We start from the raw sequence: 19,749 nt of genomic DNA, 5'->3' as shown, positions 1-19,749 counted from the left end.
AAAAAAAGTATTGCAAACCGTGATGCCCAATCCATTTGAGTGACACAAGAATGACATTTCAAACATTTATTTATTACAAAGTGTTACATGTCTGTCATCAGCCCAGCACCCAAACACTGTTGATAAAAACCAGACTGTACTTTTTATATTCAGCAAAATAAAGTCAACTGACCAAATTGTATGATTAGCTCCTACATTTGTTAAAAGCCCATCTTCATGATATATACACTTTGGACAATTTCATGGGTCAACAAAAGGAAGCGTATTTTCTATGGTGAAAAATCTGAATAAAAAGCCACTTTTTTGTTTTTAAGTAATACTCTTTAGACCTAGCTAGGCAGTACACATTCTACCACCTGCATTCAACATATCTAGAAAAGAATGTTAGTGTGTGTAAAATAAAAACAGTTGGACAATAAGGGCTCGATGATGCAGGGGGTGGGGGGGACGACTAGTTTGAGACTAGCTAGTTGTTAGCATCAGGGGTCATGAGATCAGGCAAGGGGCTGGAGGCAGACAACAGGCGTCTATCCAGGACCACCACCGGCCGGAGGTACTGGAGCTGCTCGAGGGCAGGACCCCCACAGCCGGCCAGGGCCCGGTCCAGGATGGACTTCAGCTGGTGCTCCGTCATCACCTCCTCAGTCATCAGGCCCTCCGCAGTCAGGCCCTCCGCCGGGGCCTGCGGCTTCAGGGGCGGGGAGCGCGTGCGTCTGCTGCGTGTCAGAGCCACGCCCAGCTGGTTGTTCTCCTTCACAGAACAACTCCTCCTTAAAGCGTCTTTACGTTTTATGGGGGACAACTCGTCCTCCATGCCGTCCGCTTCTTGTATGAACCTCAGGAAGGACGACTCGAAGCCCAAGGGGGTATAGGTGCCAATGTCGAAAGTTTTGTAGGAGAGGTGGGTTAGGGGTTCGGGGAGGTTACACGGCTCAGAGAGTTCGTTCTTCCTCTTCAGTGGCAGACGGACCGCTGGATTGGCCACAGATTCATTCATTGATTTAGTGCCGTCTTTGCTGCAAGAGGAATCTTGGGGGCCCTCGTCACTAGCAAAACGCAGCGAGGAGGGCGGCGAGAGATTCACCGTGACCGCAGGAGTCAGAGGAAGTGTGGTCTGATGCTTGGATCTCTCCTCGCTAGCGTTACCGTTTTGCATCTCCAGGGCCGGCTCTTCCTTTGGCCCCCCGGGGCCGGGCTCCGTGTACAAGAAGTCATCGGCCCTCAGGAGGACGTTCCTCTCACCGGGGGACGGCTCCAGCAGATTGGGGTCTAGGTCATCCAGCGTTTCTGATTTGATGAAGTTTAGGCTCACAGGCACATGAGGGCCCTGCTGCTCCGCCTGGTACTCCATCCTGTGGACGCCGTTAGAAGTGCACGCTGCAGCCACAGGGGGCAGTGCACACTTCCTCCCAGTTAGATCTTCCAGCCGTTCAAAGGTGAGCAAAAGCTCGTCTCCATGCTTCTCCACATCCGTTTTACGGATGTGGTGCACCCTGAAGTAGTGACGATGAAGGCTGTTCAGGTATTTGACGACCGAATCGCAGTTCCGAATCATGCAAGGGTAATGACTCCTCAGGTGCTTAGGTTGGCACATCTGTAATGCCTCATCTTGGGGTCGCATAGTGTCCGGTTGGAACCTCCTCGTCTTCCTCTTTCTAGTCGGTTTGATCGGTTCGTCCTCCGTGTCCCCAGAAGGCGCGGCTTCTTCTGTCAACACAGCGAGTGGCATAAGGGCGGAGACGGGCGGCACTAGCTCCGAGACGGGTGGCACTGGTTCAAAAACAGGTGTCACAAGCTCAGAAGCAGGTTTCACTAGCTCAGGAAGGGAGGTCACCAGCTCAGAAACAGGGGTCACTAGTTCTGAAACGGGGGTCACTAGTTCAGAAATGGGGGTAACCAGCTCCGAAACGGGGGTCTCTTCTTGCGGCTCTTCTTTGTTGCCGTCAAGGCTGTCCTTTTGGCATCCGACCAGAGGTTTTTTGTGAGTGCTCTGTAGACGCAACACAAGAGAATCATAGTATTCGCAGTGGGTATAGAGGATGTGTTTCTTCAGAGAGCTGGCGTGGCTGAACACGCGGGCGCAGCCCTCATAGGAACACTGGAGCGGCTCCGGGGGCTGGCAGTGTTGCTGCTGAGTATGGCGCACCAGGCTGCTCTTTAGGTGGTAGGAAGCCTGGCAGTTAGCGAAGCGGCACTGGAACTGGGGCTGAGGTTCATCCGAGTGTGAGAGAGGCTCGTGCTTTACGGCGTCTTTCTTCACGTCTGCGTGCCCCGCAGGGTCGGGGTCTTTGTCCAGGACGAGCTGGGAGCGGTTGTAGTGGTGGAAGAGCTGCAAGTGACGGACCAGACCCCCCTGGGTCGAGAAGGCGGAGTTACAGTCCTTCACCACACAATGGAAAGGCTTGTTGAATTTAGTTAAGATGTAGCAGAGATTACTTTTGGCATTGTGGCGTCTTGTTGTCCTAACCTGTGAAGAACCGTCTTGTTCTTCTTCCTTCCGCTCACTCGTATTGTTGCTTGTTCCGTTTGCTTGCTCCGTCTCTTCCTCTACCTCCTCTTCCTCCTCCGATGCAGATGGATGGATGTCAAAGACGACCTCTTTTCTAGGCTCCCTTCGCAACACGACCGCTTTTTTCCGCTTCTGGTATCTCTGCTGCCAGCTGAGCGCCGGCCTCTTCCTCACCTGAGGAACGTCTTTCAGCTGTTGGGAGGTTTCTCCTGCCCTGCTCTTCACATGCCTAACGGACGTACAGTTTATCTTCTCTATGGCAGCCTTACTGAGGTCGTGTGCCTGAATATAGTGGAGCCTCAGATTGATTTTCTCTTTGTGACCTTTTGAGCAAATCTGGCACAAAAAGGGCTTAAAAGAGTCTATAGAAGTGAACCTCTTCGCCTGTTCCATGGTGTAGCTGTGGATGATAACATGGTGACGTAACAAACTGAAGCTCTGTGCAGTTCTGAAGTCACATCCATATATCTTACATACATATGGCTTTGCAGTTGCCAACGATTCCCCAACATTTAAATTAACCTCCTCTGTTACCCTCCCTCTTTTGACTTTCACCCTGTCCCCAAACATGTGTGGAGGTCTCTTCTGAAGTACGACCACTGGGGACCGGGCCATGATGGCCTTGCAGTAGGACAAATGCAACACGTTGGAGGGTTCAAGCGGCCCATCGGAGCTGCCAACCGAGTTTAGGTCCAGTTTGCTGAGCCCGAGGAGGATGTCTTTCAGAGCATCATTTTGGCATGGGCTGGTTGAGTTGGTTTCACTGCAATTCAGCTGGGATGATTTATTATTTTCCTTCTCAGCTTTGAGTGGAAGTGGAGAGGAGGGCTCACGTTTTCCCTTCTGCTCGTTTGTCTGCTTGGTCTCTACCTTCAGGCTTTTGGACTTCGAGTCCCGCTCTTTGTCATGGTGGTCATCCTTGTTCTCCAACTTGAGGTGCTCTGGATGGGCACATTTAAAGTGCCGTTGGACATCCCGGGCTCTAGAGAAGGTCATGCCACACCTTTCAAACCCACAGGTGAACTTACTTCCATCAAAACATACAGCCACAGAGGTTATGGTACCCCTGGGCCCCTTGCAGCTTGACGCATCCCACGAGGAGGCACACTGTGAAGAGGAGGAGCCACCACCATCCTCCTCCTCCTCCTCCTGCTCCAACCCCTTGGAAGTGTCTTTATCCCCTCTAGCAAAGAGTTCCCTTTTAGCTTTGCGCTGAGTTTCAAAGTCTTTCTCAGAGAAGGTGATACCATGCGTGGATAAATGGTCATTGAATTCCTTTTTCGATAAGTAATATTTCTTACATTCAGGGCTTGTGCAGGTGAAGGCTGCCTCTCTGAAGTGCTGCGCCTCATGGTGATAGAGCTGGCCGAGGTCAGAGAAGGTGACGTAGCAGCCCTTCAGCTGGCACTGGAAGTTCAGCTGATAGCCGTGAGAGTGTTTGTGGTCGGCCAACTCATGGGAAGTCTTAAACTGAGTCCCACAGCCGATGACAGTGCACATGTATGGATGCTCGTTATAATGGATTTTCCGATGCTTGCGGTGATGATAATTGGATACAAAATGGCGGCGACAGAAAATGCACTTCTCGCGCCTGTCCCTCATCTCATGAAAGTGTTTCACGTTCTCGTCCCCTCGATGGTCGGATTTCAGGTGGACATAGAGGTACTTTGAGTGTTTAAAGTTTTTTAAACAGTTGGTGCCCGGACATGGATATTCATCTCGGTTCTGGAGCTCGAAGTGCGAGTCAATGTAAGCGAATGTGATGAGTTCATCCTCGTCCTTGGATTGTTGCACAATATGGTGTAAAACATCAGGGTCTTTTGTGGACTTGTAATAGCTAAGTAAGGAAGGATCAGCTTTTATTTCGCCTGGTTCAATGTCATCGTCCCCATCCGACACCTGTGGCCACTTGTCTTTCTCAAGCTTTTTACGAGAGTTTGCGAAGCTACGAATGTGTTGTTTAATGTGAGAAACAATATCCTTCCTGTTGTCAAAGGCCCTCATGCACACGGGGCAGGGGTGGCTCGTGTCGTCCCCGTGTCTCCTAGAGTGGACAATCATTTGTCCCCCGCTCACAGACTTTTTGCAAATTTTACAGAGTAGCTTATTTTTTTTATGACGTCCCGTCACACCATGAGTCCCCTTGTCTCCGCGTCTCTCTGCACCACCGTTTGAACAGTGCTGCTCACAAGACGCCACGCGCACAGACTCTTCCTCTTGTGCTACATGTTTCACCATCTCATGCTTCTCTTCCTCTTCCTCCTCCTCCTCTGGACTCAGCCCCAGAATTCCGCTGCAGTGACGCCTCAGAGTCTTCCAGTCCCAGAACTCTGGGTCAAACGGCCAGTAGGCCTTCAGCGCCAGCAGCAGCTCACAGCGCAGGGAGTTGGGGATCAGCCCGTTCTCCTGGTCATACTTCTGATCCGGGCGCAGGTGAAGCTCCTGCAGGCGACTGAAGACCTCCGGGAGGGGGCCGAGGAGGAACTCTGTGAGGAGGCAGGCACGCACCACCTCCAGGTCGTCCTTTAGAAGGCCGGACACCGTCTTCAGAACAGAGATCCGGGACTCAGAGTCGTCCTGCTTTGGAAGCTGAAGAGCTTTGACACAGAGCTCCACCGACGAGGCTAATCCAAGCTCTTTGGTCTGAAAAGAGAAGGACACCCTATGGTTAGGGTCCGGGAGCACACAACGCACACATTTCGTCACGTCGGTAGGCCCATGGCATTGAAGAAAGCATGTCGGAAGAAGGGCTGTGGAAGCGCCTGTAGTTTCAATACAAGAACAATTAAGTTTTACTTGATGGTAACCTTCTAGACAGAAAGGGGAGGGTGCAATGCAGTCCTCTCACCTCTGTTCGGATGACCCTGATCAGGTAGAGCAGGTGCTGAACAGTGTTAGCGATGGCCCCGAGCTGAAGGCATCGTTCTAAGAGGGACTCTGGAGGAGGATCAATCTTTCTCTGTTGCTTACTCCACAGCAGTATCAGCTCCCTGGTGGAAAGATGATAACAATTCTAATTATTTATTGACCGACTGCGACGTCAAGCAATACTTCCAGTCTTAGAATAATCGGTGAAATATCTTCCCAAAATCCTGATTCATTTGACTGGAAAGGTCCTCTGATCTGAGGCGGGATTAGACAAGGGCTTCTCTAATCATTGACGTGAAGGATTTCCTAACATGAATACGTACCAGGATCTGGAGTGGCTTTGCTGCTGAAGCTGCTGGGTCAGAAAGGTAGTACACAAGACGAAGGCTTTGTCAGCTTCCCCATCCTTCTCCAGGTTGGATGTGATCTCCAAGACTTCCTTACACTGAAGTTTGGATATCTGGAGAAGAGTATTGAGAATGCATGATCATGAAATCAATGAGAAACGGGAAACAAGTGTGGGAACAAATAGTAACAAGATGCCCTTATTGCATAACTTTTTGTAACGCAAGAAAAACCAATGCCTGTACAAGGAAAATGCGACCAACTCTCATATTTCTTCTATGATGACTTGATGCAGTCCCATGTGAGCAATGCATGTAAACATCACTGGGGAACCAGAGGCTGCACATCATGAGCACAGAGATAGAAACAAATCAGTAGTTCTTACAAAAGGGACACTTCTGTGGAAACGTATACAGAGACATCATACCCCTACCAATGATGCATTGCCATCATTAACAAAGACTGTTACAGAAGCCCTCCTTTCTACCGCTTGCTGCCCATTTAATGATGAAACGTAAAAAATCCCAGACTAGGAAAGGCTAATGTGGCGGATGATCTTTCAATTCTTTATTCCTAATATGTATACTTCAGCGGTCTGTGTTTAATACCTCTGTGATAGCCTCCTCGTTGGGCAGCAGCATGCACAGCAGCGACACGAAGCAGTGTCGGAAGATGGCTTGATTTGACACATGGCAGCAGTCACTGCAGGACTTGGCTAAGACGACTGCCTTGGCGTTCTCACCAATCTTCTCCAGGTGCCTCACACGCATCTCCATGAAGCACTCCCCCTCCAAGGCGATGTATGCATTGACTACCAATGAAGAAGAGTGGTTAGAGACATTTAACACATAAAGCAAAAAACCCTTTATGCCTTTTTAGCTCACTGGACGGCAGGAAATACAAGAGGTAGAAGCTGAAGAGTGAGATGAAGCTGAAGGGTGAGATGAAGCTGAAGGGTGAGATGAAGCTGAAGGGTGAGATGAATCTGAAGAGAGGAAGCTGAAGAGAGAGATGAATCTGAAGAGAGAGATGAAGCTGAAGAGAGAGATGAAGCTGAAGAGAGATGAAGCTGAAGAGAGAGATGAAGCTGAAGTAAGATGAAGATGAAGCGAGAGATGAGGCTGAAGAGAGAGATGAAGCTGAAGAGAGAGATGAAGCTGAAGAGAGATGAAGCTGAAGAGAGAGATGAAGCTGAAGAGAGAGATGAAGCTGAAGAGAGAGATGAAGCTGAAGTAAGATGAAGATGAAGCGAGAGATGAGGCTGAAGAGAGAGATGAAGCTTAAGAGAGATGAAGCCGTCTCCTCACCATCCTGAGGAGCGGTGGGCTGGCCGGTGAGCAGGGCGGTCAGGACGGGGTTGCTCCAGGCTCCGCCCTCGCCCGTTATCTGCAGAAGGGCCTGGAGGTCCATGTTCCCAAACTGCTGCAGAATCTCATGGGCGACCTGTGATGCAGAGGTGGGGAGACCAAACTCATTCAAATCGTTTCATTCTTCACCATTTACTTTTTAAGTTGGAGACAAATAAACTAGCAAGCCTAGATAAGACCATAGTCCTCACAGTTTTACCTGAACCGAGTTGTGAAACTGAACCCAGGCTTCGTAGGGGATTTCATTTTCAGGAACAGTGAGCAACAGTTCAAAACAGCTCCTAGACACAAGAAAAAGAAAAAGTGTTCAAAACCGGATTTACCCCACTTCACTGTAACCCCGTACCATCTGTTCTGTTAAACATTGAAGGACATGCCGTTGATTTGGGGAATTTGCTGGACTGAAGGCAAAAAGCACGCAATGGCCCTCAAAGCTCAGACATGAGGGCAGAAGAAAGGAGAGAGCAGCAGACCGCAACAACGGTCGCAGACAACAAAGAGAAGAGGGAATAAAGAAAGCACCTCGATAATGAGCCAAACAAAACTCTGGGGAAAAACCTGCTGTTCAGTACTGTATATCATTATTATTATACTGTATTCATATAGGCTAATCCTAACCCTACATTAATGAAGATGTAGCCCCTCAAAGCCCACCACCACCTCAATCCAATGCAAAAGAACCAAAACCAAATCATCTGAACATTAAAGTTGCTTTGGTATGATTTAGTCCATCTAGCAGAACAGACTTGGAAATAGAATATCATATTGAAAGGATGTATTAATTTTTGTAGAATACCATAAACATAAGAATCGCTGGGCTTTCGTTACCTTGGAATGTGCCCTATAAGTATCCATATAGCCTTATAAATATGAGCAGGCTCTGTCCTCCAGTATATTTAGAGGCTTTGATTAATTTCACACACTTTTTAATCTGAGTGTAAAAAACAATGGAATGGCAGATGAAGGGGATTCATGTAGGTGTGTGTTTAATGCATCCATGTTTTGTAAAAGTTAGGTTATAAGGGTATTTCCCTGTTTCATTACTAAACATAGAAATCGCTCTTTTGGCAAAAGTTGGTAGACAAAATGTCAAAAAGTCAAGTTATCAAAAAGCATCCTTTATTCAAGCATTGCATCAGACTGCGTGTTGCGAAACGTGGCTTGGACCTCCGCCATGTCCTGCAACATGTGCACTTTGCAAAGAGGCTGACAAACATACCTGATGGTGATTGGTTTAACTGATTTATGCAAAGGCTAAAGCATTCAAAAATCGACCTAGGTGCGATTAATGTTGCTTTTTTACCAAAATCATCCCTAGTGTTGTTGATGTACACCACTTTGAATAAAGCAGACGTCACAAGGAAAATGTTTCATCAGCACTTACAAGGCCAGTCTCTTGAGAACCAGAGCCACGCCGTCGGACTGCGCCGTGAGGTGGGACCGCGCCGCCGCAAAGCAGCTGATGGAGAGGCAGTAGACCTCCAGCAGAGAAAAGCCGTGCTCCACAGAGTTCCTGCTGCCCGCGTAGTGCATCAGGGCCTGCAATCAAACCGAAAGCATGGGTTAAACACAGTGGTAGGAGACCTTGGGATTGTCGGTTTGGCTAGACACCTTGGGGAGACGTTGGTTTAACTGAGTGGATCCCAGCTGTCATTTGGGTGGAGGGGGGCTACTGATTGGACCTTAAGGGAATCGACTAAACAAAAGAAAAGGGAGAAATCTCAAGGCTCAGATGAGCTCGTCTGCAGCTCTCAAAGTAGGTAAACAAAGAAAACACAAGAATTTATTTAATCGCGTCTTCATATTATGACGAATGCCGCGCCTAAAAAGTATACTATTGCCTAATATTCGGTTCAACCAAAGACCAGGCAGTAAAAGTAAACCAGTGTTTCCCATGTACCTGTATTTCAGCTGAAATCTTTATATTTTTTAACAAGAGGAGAGGAGAGCTTCAGCAGCAGCTTATCTCTTTAAATTACGAATGTTATATTATTTTGCGCTACGCAAAAATAATATAACATTCTGTGCGCTACGGACGCTGGAAATGCGCTTCATATCCAGTTTCATTCACACACCTGAGTAAAGCATATAAACGGAGAGGACTGCTCCATCTTCTCTTTAGAAACAAATGTTATTTTGCGGAGACGCTTCACATCCAGGTCAATTCACACACCTGTGAGTAAAGCATATAAACGGAGCGGAACTTCCATAAAGTTGGAAATAAATTGGCAGATTCTGAGTTTGCTGTTCAATAGATCAGCAGTAAAACATTGTTACGACACAATTGAGTGTAGTAACCTAGAGAACCAGCCACAACATTGTTTTCATCCAAACGAGCCGTCTTTAGCGATCGGTGAATTGCATTGGCTTTTATGAGCTGTCGGCTTTCAGCCACGAGCTTAGGGCACTAGAGTTTAGATTCTTTGCCCGAGCCCGACCTGACCCGGCCGGACCCGCGGGCCTGGTCGGGCCGATATTTCCCACCACTATCCTCGGGCCGGGTCAGGCCAGGCCTTTGATCTAGCGTTTTTTTAATCATTGCTTTATTGGCCTCATCTGAGGAGAAATCTATGCCATAAACAGAAATATTATAGGCCTTTATTACACATGTCTTCTCAATGCCCTGGAACGCTCTGTTCACTTGCATGGGTAGTACTCCGGTAACTTGTGAACCCCAGCGTCTTCGGTTGCTAATAGGGCTGGGATAAATGATTATTTTTAAACGATTCATCTAGCGATTATTTTTTCGATGCATCGATTAATCTAACGATTCATTTTTTCAGTCCGATTCGATTTCGATTCGATTCGATTATCGATTATCTCCCCATTAATTGACTAATAGAAATTTATACATGTTGATTGACATCAAATATGAATTCCTTAACATTTCAATACATGTTTATTGCCTTTAAATTCCAAAATAAAAGTTCAAAGTAATGCAATTCTACGGTGCTCGGTCATCTGCAGCTGCGCTACCAGGTGGCGCCTCTTCAGGTGCTGGTGAATTGCCGTGGTGCTAGAATGGAAAGTCATCTCCATTTTTCTCCAAGACGACATATCACGGAATCGTTTCCTTTTACATTAATTAATTCCCATACTTAGAGGAACGAGTGCGTGGCGCCTTGCACTTATGAAAGTCTGGGGAGCCACTCGCGTTGCTACTACGCTCCAGCGCCGCCCATCTTTTTTTTTTTTTATCGACGCGCATTTTTCGCGTCGACGTAATCGATTACGTCGACGCGTCGTCCCAGCCCTAGTTGCTAAGCGACGTCAACGTCTTTGACAGACTATTTCTCTACTAATCAACACTACGAATGCTGGTAATGAATAAATTGTAAAAAGACACACCATGTGAAGTTCTTTTTTCGTTTTGGCAAGTAGCCTTGTAATAAGCGGGATAATTTGTAGAACGTCGCCGGTCATTATCGAAAATAAGCCCCTTCAGGGCGAAGCAAGACACCTCCGCTGGGCGGGCTCATCTAGATGTGTAGGCGTTAGGCGCGTTGACCCATTTTTGTGACACACAATGATCAAGCGTCAGGTTAGGCGCGTTATGGGGGTAATCTAAAGCGCGTAACTCGTTCAGTGTGGCCGCACCTTTAGGGTCAGCAAGGCGAGCTCAGTTGCTTGATGGGTATCTGCAGTGTTGGGAATATCACTTTCTACGTGAACTAGTTCAAAGTTCAGTTCACACATTTTTTGACAACACCGCAACTGCAAATTAACCACACGGAGATAACCATGGCAACCGGTCAAACAACCCGGCGTTCATCCGCTGTGTTGATGAACAAATAACCCCCTATTGAAAGAAGGTAAACCGAGTGAGCGTGCCATTCACAGACACCAGAATGAACGAGTTCACAGTAACGTTCATCAGGCAGTAATACAGTAGGTTCAGTTCACGTTCGCCCCCAAGTATGAACGACCTCATGAACTATCGTTCAATGAATGCGTGGGTAACACTGGGTATATGGGTTAACACCGCTGACTGCGAGAACTCATAAGACTTAAACTGAGCTATAGGCGAAGAGTAGGTAAGCAATTTATGTTATTTTATTCGGATGAACATGAGCTGCTTCTTACATCACAAAAGTATAAAATACTGGAACCTAATCATTCGTAAATTATGTTCACTGAGCAATCTAGGTAATTGGCTCAAGACAGTATGTCCAGGGTCATCTCTCTCATGCCTCCATTACCTATCTCATACAGGTCTGGGCGATCTAACTTCAGCTAAGCAGGCCTCTGTGGCACTCCCTTTTAAGAGCTCATTTCACCTCAGCTGCTGCAACTCCATCTTAGGGGAAACACTGTAAACTCATCTAGTGCTCGAGAATAAGGGTGTAACGGTTCTGGAACTGAGACTGCAACCGTTATGCTTTGATGTTATGATCCAAGAGAGGGTGAGGCTTCCTCTGGCACCTGTAGTAAAACACTACGCTGCGTATGGATGGTAGAGCTCTGTCTGAGCAGTGGTTTATTTAATATCTGCGTCCGAGTGAGGGTTTGGGTTTCTCGGGCATCTATAGTATAACGCCATGGTGTGGCGCATATCGGATAAAATTATGCTCATTATAACGCTCAGACATGACAGTATTAAAAAATGTATCACAAATTTGCCGTGGTACGTAACCATGGGGAAAACACACCCCAACCTCCCTCCTTCCTAGAACTGTCAGACCAACGGGCATCTTTTTAAATATCAGAGTTGAAATCACTGCTAAAATGGTGGATCCACTTCCACTTTGAGAGGAAGTCATCGTCATTTAGATTTATTTTTGTTTATGAAAATGGTTTTCTTCTTGTGCCACTGCGTTTGAGCCAAATAATGCAAATGTAACGCAAATATTTTTGAACTAAACATGCCACCGTCATGCAAATATCTACACCGGTCATTTGAGAAGATTGCAGGTAAATTCAGATTAAGATTCAGTTTTATTGGCCAGGTTTGCGAACAAACAAGGAATTTGACTTCGGTCCCTTTGCTCTCTATGTACAACACTCAACATTTAACCTATTGTTAATATATAAAAAAGAAAAACACAAAACAGAAAACTGTACAAAAAAATAAATAATAAATATAAATAAACTGTTAAAGGCCCACTATGCAACTTTTTTAGCCAAAATTACATTAAGTATGCAGGTTGAGAGTTATGCTGATGGTTCTGCATCCATTTCTGGGTCGATTGGTGGGTGTGTCATTTTCCCATGTGGCCTCTACAGTGAAAAAGCGCATATGCAACTTGATGTGTTCGGACCGAGCGCTTCCGGATGTGACGCGGCGGAAGTATCCTCGAAAATGTAGTCAGATTGTAGTTTCGAAAATGCTTTACGGCACAGACACACACCCAAACATGGCACCGGCTAGATATGAACAGCCAGTTGCGAGGCAATTTGGCTTGATTTACCTTAATATAACAGGCTAGGAGTCATTGCGATGGTTCCATTATACATTTTTGTTCGATTGTTCGTTGTTTCAACTCCCCCTTGCGCATCTTGGCGGAGAAAATGAATATGTTTCTGCCGGCGACCCGCCGCCCACTCTCGCGGGAGTCTCGGGTCTCGCGAAGTAACGAATTGCTTTGCGGCACAGACCCCCAAACACGGAACCGGCTCGATATAAACACAAGTAACTAAGGGATTGTTACATTCATCATAGATCAGCCAACTAAAAAGAGACAGAGAAACCCAATGTCGGAGGAACAGAAGAAGAGAAAGGGGAGACTGACCGACAGAGAGGCCAGACACGAGTAAACGTTGGGCAAGCTTTTCAGGAATAGCGTGAACTGAAAGAAAAAGAAGACTTCAAATCAGACTCCGACTTGGCCGTGTTGCTTTTGAAATTGAAAGTACCCTTGGGTGAACTTTGTCCTCGTGGTATTCTTGATGTTGATAGTCTCTGTACAAATGTGTTTGCTCAACCATTTTGTTGTGAGCCCTGTAAAAATTGTTTTCTCGACCGTTTTGTTGTGAGCCCTGTATGTTTCTAGCTTGCTTGGTTGCAGCCATATAAACACCTTTGTTTCCATTGGTGTTTTGCTGTTCGTCTGTCTCGTCCCCCAGAGACAGACTGAATCCCCGAATCCAGGTTCTTGTTTATTTATTTAGATTATTATGTTGGCCAACACTCTCACACTGATTGTTCTGTTCAACCTAAGATAAAACAATTATAATCTAGGATATAAATTCTCCCCGTCAACTATAAAAAGGATGGCTTTATGTTTATTGCAATACAAATACACCATTTTAAAAATGTATAACCTTGCCTACACTTTATGAACATTTTCCGAAAGTCCACTGTCATCTCCACAGTCTTGTTGTGGTTTAACACCAGGTGGTGCTGACTGCACCATTGGACCAGCTGTTCCACCTCCTGTCTGTAAGCAGACTCATCACCATCCTGGATCAAACCAATGACGGTGGTGTCATCTGCAAACTTCAGGAGTTTTACGGACGGGTTCTTTGTGGTGCAGTCATTGGTGTAGATGGAGAAGAGCAGCGGGGAGAGGACACACCCCTGTGGGGCGCCAGTGCTGATGGACCGGGTTTTGGAAGAGATGCTCCCCAGTCTGACATGCTGCTGCCTGTCAATCAGGAAGCTGATGATCCACTGACAGGTGGTGACAAGCACTTCGAACTGGGTGAGCTTCTGATGAAGGATTTCAGGGACGATGGTGTTGAACGCCGAGCTGAAGTCCACAAACAGGATCCTGGCATACGTCCCTGGGTAGTCGAGGTGGTGCAGTATGTATTGCAGTCCCATGTTGACAGCATCATCCGCCGACCTGTTTGCCCTGTAGGCAAACTGCAGGGGGTCCAGCAGGTGACCTATAATGTCCTTCAGGTGGCTCAACACCAGTCTCTCAAAGGATTTCATGACCACAGACGTCAGGGCGACCAGCCTGTAGTCATTTAGACCTGTAATTGAGGTTTTTTTGGGGACTGGGATGATGGTGGAGTATTTAAAGCAGGAGGGCACTTCACACAGCTCCAGAGACCAGTTAAAGATCTGCATGAATATTGGCGCCAGCTGTTCAGCACAGACTTGCAGACAAGAGGGGGACACACCATCAGGTCCTGGAGCCTTCTTGATCTTCTGCTTCTGAAAGAGCCGGCACACATCCTTCTCGCAGATAGTTAGTGCAGGTTGGGGGAGGGGGATGGGTGATGAGGGAACACCTTTTGTGCGTGACGGGTGTGACAATGGGTGCTCTTCAAACCTGCAGTAAAAGTCATTCAGGTCGTCTGTCAGTCTGGGATTTCCTGCAGGGTTGGGGGATGATCTCTTGTAGTTTGTAATTAGTTGCAGGCCTTTCCAAACTGATGCAGGGTCATTGGCGGAGAGGCTATATTTTAGTTTCTCACTGTAGCTTATTTTGGCTACCTTAATCTCATGGTCAACTTAATGTATGCAGACAAAAACAGAAAATATTTTGGGTCCAACAAATGACAAATCTGGTGTGTATTGGAAACGATTTCATGCTCAATGCACAATAGGGTACAAAATTATGACGGTAGGAGGCATAGTAACAGAAACTAGGACATTTTTCCTACAAAATGTTGCAGGCAAGTTTAATCAGGACAGCAAGGCCATCTCAGTTGCTTGAGGGGTATATGGGTTAACACCGCTGAGTGCGAGAACTCATAAGACTTAATCTGAGCTATAGGCGAAGAGTATGTAAGCAATTTATGTTATTTTATGTGGATGAACATGAACTGCTTCTTACGGCACAAAACTATAAAATACTGGAAACCTAATCATTCGTAAATTATGTTTCACTGAGCAATCTAGGTAATTGGCGAAAGACTATGTCCAGAGTCATCTCTCTCATGCCTCCATTACCTATCTCATACAGGTCTGGGCGATCCAACCTCAGCTGAGCAGGCCTCAGTGGCACTCCCTTTTAAGAGCTCATTTATTTAGAGACACTATTATTCAACACATCCTGACCGCACGGAAGTTACTACATCCACCGGCACGATCAACATTCCAAAAGCTGACCAGACACTCCTTGAAGACTTCTGTATGTTTGTCTAATTTCCCCTTATGCTAAGTATATATATTTAGATAAACTAAAACAGTTAATCCAAGATCGACATTAGAGTTGGCTTAGCAGAAGTATAATCATCCGAGTCAGTCCAACAAGCCTGATCATTACAAAGCAAAAGTTTACAATAATATCTAAGAAATGCCCTGCAGTAATTCTTCATGCAACTTTTAAACAGTGGCCTTACATAACTTATCACCGCAGTTACTAGAGATTGTACCATTGGAAAAGTTGTGAAATGGAGGTGTTAAATGCATCCTGTTGGGGCCGTATTGTGAAAAACAATGAGCTAGTCTTCAGGTTCAAATAATGGTGGTTATGTAAAATAAGTCTGTTTAAATTAGTTTCCCTGTTTCCTATACAGCAGCACAGCCTCATCACTGATCCATGTTCCACACAACGCCCCGCCCAGCAGAGAACATGGAGCACACAGGGGCCACCCCCATGAAAGGGGCCAACATGGAGCACACAGGGGCCAACCCTATGACAGGGGCCAACACCATCAGAGGGGCCAACACCATGACAGGGGCCAACCTCATGATAGGGGCCAACCTCATGATAGGGGCCAACTTCATGATAGGGGCCAACACCATGACAGGGGCCAACCTCATGACAGGGGCCAACCTCATGATAGGGGCCAACCTCATGATAGGGGCCAACCTCATGATAGGGGCCAACTTCATGCATGAAACAGGCTGAAATGTGAATGGAATATAATATGATGATGTGATAAAATGCAATAATAGTAACGCTGTTATGGAGCAAAATATCAAACCGTGGCTCAACAGAGATCGGGGAAATATATGCAGGTGGAAGATGTTTCTGGTGCAAAGGACTTGTTTCAGATTTTCGTCACTTGTAATACATCCATCGCGATCAATGCATTCTTTTTTATCTTATTTAACATTAAAAGGTTGTCTTGGGCATGCCGAACGCAAGAGGAAATTGGTGTATGCAGAGGCTTATATTCTGTCGGGCCGTGGTAGTAGCCTAGCATGAATGCTATGAGGAAAACAATATTGCGTGCTTAGCACCAGCAGGACGTCATTACCTGGCAGAAGTTGTCGCAGTATTCAGAGGAAGACGTTGCAGATATCTCCTGATGCCGGAGGACATCTTCAAAGGCCCTCAACGTGGCCAACAGGGTCTCCATGGCCACCAGAATTTCATCCGTGCTGTCTGAGGCCCGGCTGCTCCACTCCAGGTCCACTCCGCCGCCTTCGCGCTCCGCCATCTTCCCTCTCCTCCGCGGCGCGTAGCGCGGTCTGTGGTCACGTGACGCGGCGCGTAGGGCGGTGTGTGGTCACGTGACGGGACGCCCTGCTCTCAGGTCTCAAGCTTCATCGTCTGCGTGCATCTGGCTTGCATTTTTTTTTTTACACATACTATTTAATCAGAATCCTGACTTGTGCACATTTTTTGGTCTTTGCATCTGATACTGGAACGAACTTTAATTTATTTGACTTTCCAGGCGTTTTTTTTGTCAAAATAATCTGCTTCCCTCTGCATTAACCCGGAAACGATCCTTCCTCAGTGGTGGCGTCGTGCACGTGTTAAAGGTAAGCAAAGGGAGCTCACGTTCACATACTTCTTAAGTAATATGATCTATTATCTTTATTATCGTCTTAGGATATTTAATGTCAATAACGCGGACTGCGTAGAAACAAACAGTGTAAGTGTCCCTTTGGCAATAAAAGCTACGGTGTTTCCACAGTCGAAGCATGTGTTGTGTGTTTTGAATAACAACAGACTCGACCCGAAACACAGTCGCACTATATATTTAATTTAATCGCTGTTCTGAATCCATTACGTTTTATTTCGAATCCTAGAATCATGGGGAAATCCAACTCGTACGGGAACCACAACGGTGACTCTCATAAAAACAAGGCAAGGAAGTGGAAGACGAAGCGCAGGACTAAAGACTTGGATCAGATCCACTCCGACCTGAAGCCTGAAGTGGCTACCAAGCTCCTCCACCAAGAGGTGGACTTTGACGTCACTGGCTGTGCCCAGCACTACTGCATAACCTGCGCGTGAGGATATGATCATCATACTTGTATCATAATTAATTATCCATCCCCTTCTTACGGGGGCTTTTTTTTTTTACATAAAGGACCTTGGTGTATTATCATATTTCACTTTTTCTCTTTTTTCTTACAGGAGATATTTTGTGGATATGAGGTCATTGAAAGAACATTTCAAAACAAAAATCCACAAAAAACAGTAAGATACCATATTCAAGCAATACATTTATTTATGTAAATGTTTATTTGTATTAATATCAATATCTTGAAGCAGGAGCATAATAGAGCAGAAGAGTGCAAGATTTTGAAACTCAACGACCATAATCCAGCCAGGAGCGGTCTCAAATCCAAACTGGCTCAAACGCAGTCAAATCAACTCGGCGCATTTCACCCTCTAATAGCTGACAGACAAATAATGCTCAAATATTAGCTCTTAAATATTACAACTCTTTATTAAAATACAATCCTTACCGTCAAAAACGAAATATACATGTATCAATGTTGTTTTGGCACGAGTTCCTAATTGGCACTATGGTTCAAACTTTTTTTTTCCAACGCGCTGTATGACAGCCTCGACCAATACTGGACGAAGCCTCGACCAAGCCTCGACCAATATATGTATAGAAAATCCAGAATAGCCCTCATCATTCCAAGTTGTTAATGATGACGATTATGATGTTGATATTAATAATAACAATAGGTGAATTAAGGGAATCCAAATGAGTTCCTGGTCTCCATGGTAATGCTGTCTGGTTACCCTGGTCCCCATGGTAATGCTGTTTGGTGATGCTGATCCCCATGGTAATGCTCTCTAGTGACTGGTCCCCATGTTAATGCTGTCTGGTGACTCTGGTCTCCATGGTAATGCTGTCTGGTGACTCTGGTCTCCATGGTAATGCTGTCTGGTGACTCTGGTCTCCATGGTAATGCTGTCTGGTGACTCTGGTCTCCATGGTAATGCTGTCTGGTTCTCTGCCCCCCTTCTCCAGGCTGAGGCTCCTCAGAGAGGAGCCCTATACCCAGGCGGAGGCGGAGAGGGCCGCCGGCATGGGGTCCTTCATCGCCCCCAAGAAGATAGAAGTCACGACGCAGCCCATTGAAGAGGAAATGGAGTGATATGGACTCGACCTGACCCTGGAAGGATTGAAAATGGACTGTGCCTGACCCTACAAGAATTGAGAATGGACTTTTCCTGACCCTACAATGACTCTGTGTATTATCGTTCTGATACTCAAACATAACTGGTTATTGTATGCATGATCAATAAAACTATATTTATGGTTTTAAAATCTTTACTTGAAGTCCTAATCAAAAGGATTTCCCATGCAAATATTAAATAAACTATCTATATTTGAGTGAATAGTGTAATTCAAATGTCTAACAGAAATGACCTACATGTCAATTTTGATTAAATAAATGGAGAGAAAACTAACTGGGTGATTGTGTCAATTTCAATTTTTGTCTTTAGCTTTATGAACAGATTACTACCGTTGAGCTTGGCACATATGATCCCACACAATTATATGGGGTCAGAACAGTCTCATTATTAATGAATGCACAGAGAAGGATTCACAAATGTATTTTGTGATTTATACATAAATTACTCTCTTCACAAATACATTTCAATGCACACACAAATGGATATCGGCATGTATAAATGTAAAATAAATCCATAAACAAAAATAAGTTTCACAAACATATTTCTGATCCACACACAAATATGTCTTGTTTTAAATAAAGGTAATATAAATCCATAAATATATTAATTTAAAAAAGATTTGCAATTTTCATCAAAAATGTATTTGGATGTTGTTACATTTATGTACAAACTGTTAAACTTGAATTTACAAGACGCTTTTCATTTGTGAGCTTGTTTGCATTTGTGTGTGAAACTGTCTGCATTTATGTGTGGATTTTTGAGAATCTCCTGACGTCGCTAGATTCACAAATGCATTTTTTTCAACAAGGAACTCTCTGTAGCCAATCAGATGCCTCCCTCGTTTTCAGCCAATCACATGGCTGCAGTTCCGACCTCTGAGTCCAGCCTCCGAGCCTCCCGGTTCTCTGTCAAATGTCTACTCTATCGGAAAGAACATGTTTTTTTGAATGATCGTACATAACAATCTCTAGGTGGTGAAGAAGTGAATGCTGCGTCACGACACTTTTTCCATCTAATTTCGACTGGGTTTTGGGATTATCGGTGCCGTTAAAGTAGTAAACGGCACCGACGTAAAAACCCAGTCAAAGCAGTCATGTGGTTGACTGAAAACGAGGGAGGCATCTGATTGGCTACAGAGACTTCCTTGTTGAAAAAAATGCATTTGTGAATCTAGCGACGTCAGGAGAGTCTCAAAAATCCACACATAAATGCAGACAGTTTCACACACAAATGCAAACAAGCTCACAAATGAAAAGCGTCTTGTAAATTCAAGTTTAACAGTTTGTACATAAATGTAACAACATCCAAATACATTTTTGATGAAAATTGCAAATCTTTTTTAAATTAAAGGTTGGGTAGGTGATTTGCGAAACGCCAGCAGATTTTGAAAATACACAACTCAAATGGTCCTACCCCCTCTCCTTCAACG

General features: G+C 45.6%; 2 protein-coding genes across 3 annotated transcripts; one reads left to right on the top strand and one right to left on the bottom strand.

The window, feature by feature from the left end:
- Positions 1-51: 51 nt before the first annotated feature.
- Positions 52-16,407, bottom strand: rlf (RLF zinc finger). The gene is made up of 8 exons (XM_030357218.1): positions 16,189-16,407; positions 8,474-8,628; positions 7,289-7,370; positions 7,030-7,165; positions 6,331-6,533; positions 5,701-5,837; positions 5,358-5,499; positions 52-5,152 (listed from the first exon to the last, which is right to left on the bottom strand). The coding sequence occupies exons 1-8, from the start codon at positions 16,369-16,371 to the stop codon at positions 467-469; spliced, it is 5,724 nt and encodes a 1,907-aa protein (XP_030213078.1). The 5' UTR covers positions 16,372-16,407; the 3' UTR covers positions 52-466.
- A 35-nt stretch (positions 16,408-16,442) lies between these two features.
- Positions 16,443-18,598, top strand: znf593 (zinc finger protein 593). 2 transcript variants are annotated; one of them, XM_030357222.1, is made up of 4 exons: positions 16,443-16,696; positions 16,967-17,170; positions 17,298-17,360; positions 18,151-18,598. In XM_030357222.1, exons 2-4 carry the CDS (start codon positions 16,971-16,973, stop codon positions 18,275-18,277), a joined length of 390 nt encoding a protein of 129 aa, XP_030213082.1. In that variant the 5' UTR covers positions 16,443-16,696; positions 16,967-16,970; the 3' UTR covers positions 18,278-18,598. The 2 variants fall into 2 exon arrangements, with proteins under 2 accessions (XP_030213082.1, XP_030213083.1); XM_030357223.1 differs by having other exon boundaries at positions 16,468-16,809.
- The last annotated feature ends 1,151 nt before the right edge of the window (positions 18,599-19,749 follow it).

This window comes from Gadus morhua, chromosome 5 (assembly GCF_902167405.1).
Source record: "Gadus morhua chromosome 5, gadMor3.0, whole genome shotgun sequence".
NCBI classification, from domain to species: Eukaryota; Metazoa; Chordata; class Actinopteri; order Gadiformes; family Gadidae; genus Gadus; species Gadus morhua.
This window is presented reverse-complemented; position numbering and strand designations above follow the sequence as displayed.

Excerpts from the sequence above, each read along its gene's own strand:
- znf593 (XM_030357222.1), top strand. The coding sequence starts at position 16,971 with ATGGGGAAATCCAACTCGTACGGGAACCACAACGGTGACTCTCATAAA. Across the intron at positions 17,171-17,297 it reads CACTACTGCATAACCTGCGC|GAGATATTTTGTGGATATGA; the intron begins GTGAGGATATGA and ends TTTTTCTTACAG. Across the intron at positions 17,361-18,150 it reads ACAAAAATCCACAAAAAACA|GCTGAGGCTCCTCAGAGAGG; the intron begins GTAAGATACCAT and ends CCCCTTCTCCAG.
- rlf (XM_030357218.1), bottom strand. The coding sequence starts at position 16,371 with ATGGCGGAGCGCGAAGGCGGCGGAGTGGACCTGGAGTGGAGCAGCCGG. Across the intron at positions 7,371-8,473 it reads GTTCTCAAGAGACTGGCCTT|GAGCTGTTTTGAACTGTTGC; the intron begins GTAAGTGCTGAT and ends TCTTGTGTCTAG. Across the intron at positions 6,534-7,029 it reads GCCCACCGCTCCTCAGGATG|TCAATGCATACATCGCCTTG; the intron begins GTGAGGAGACGG and ends CTTCATTGGTAG.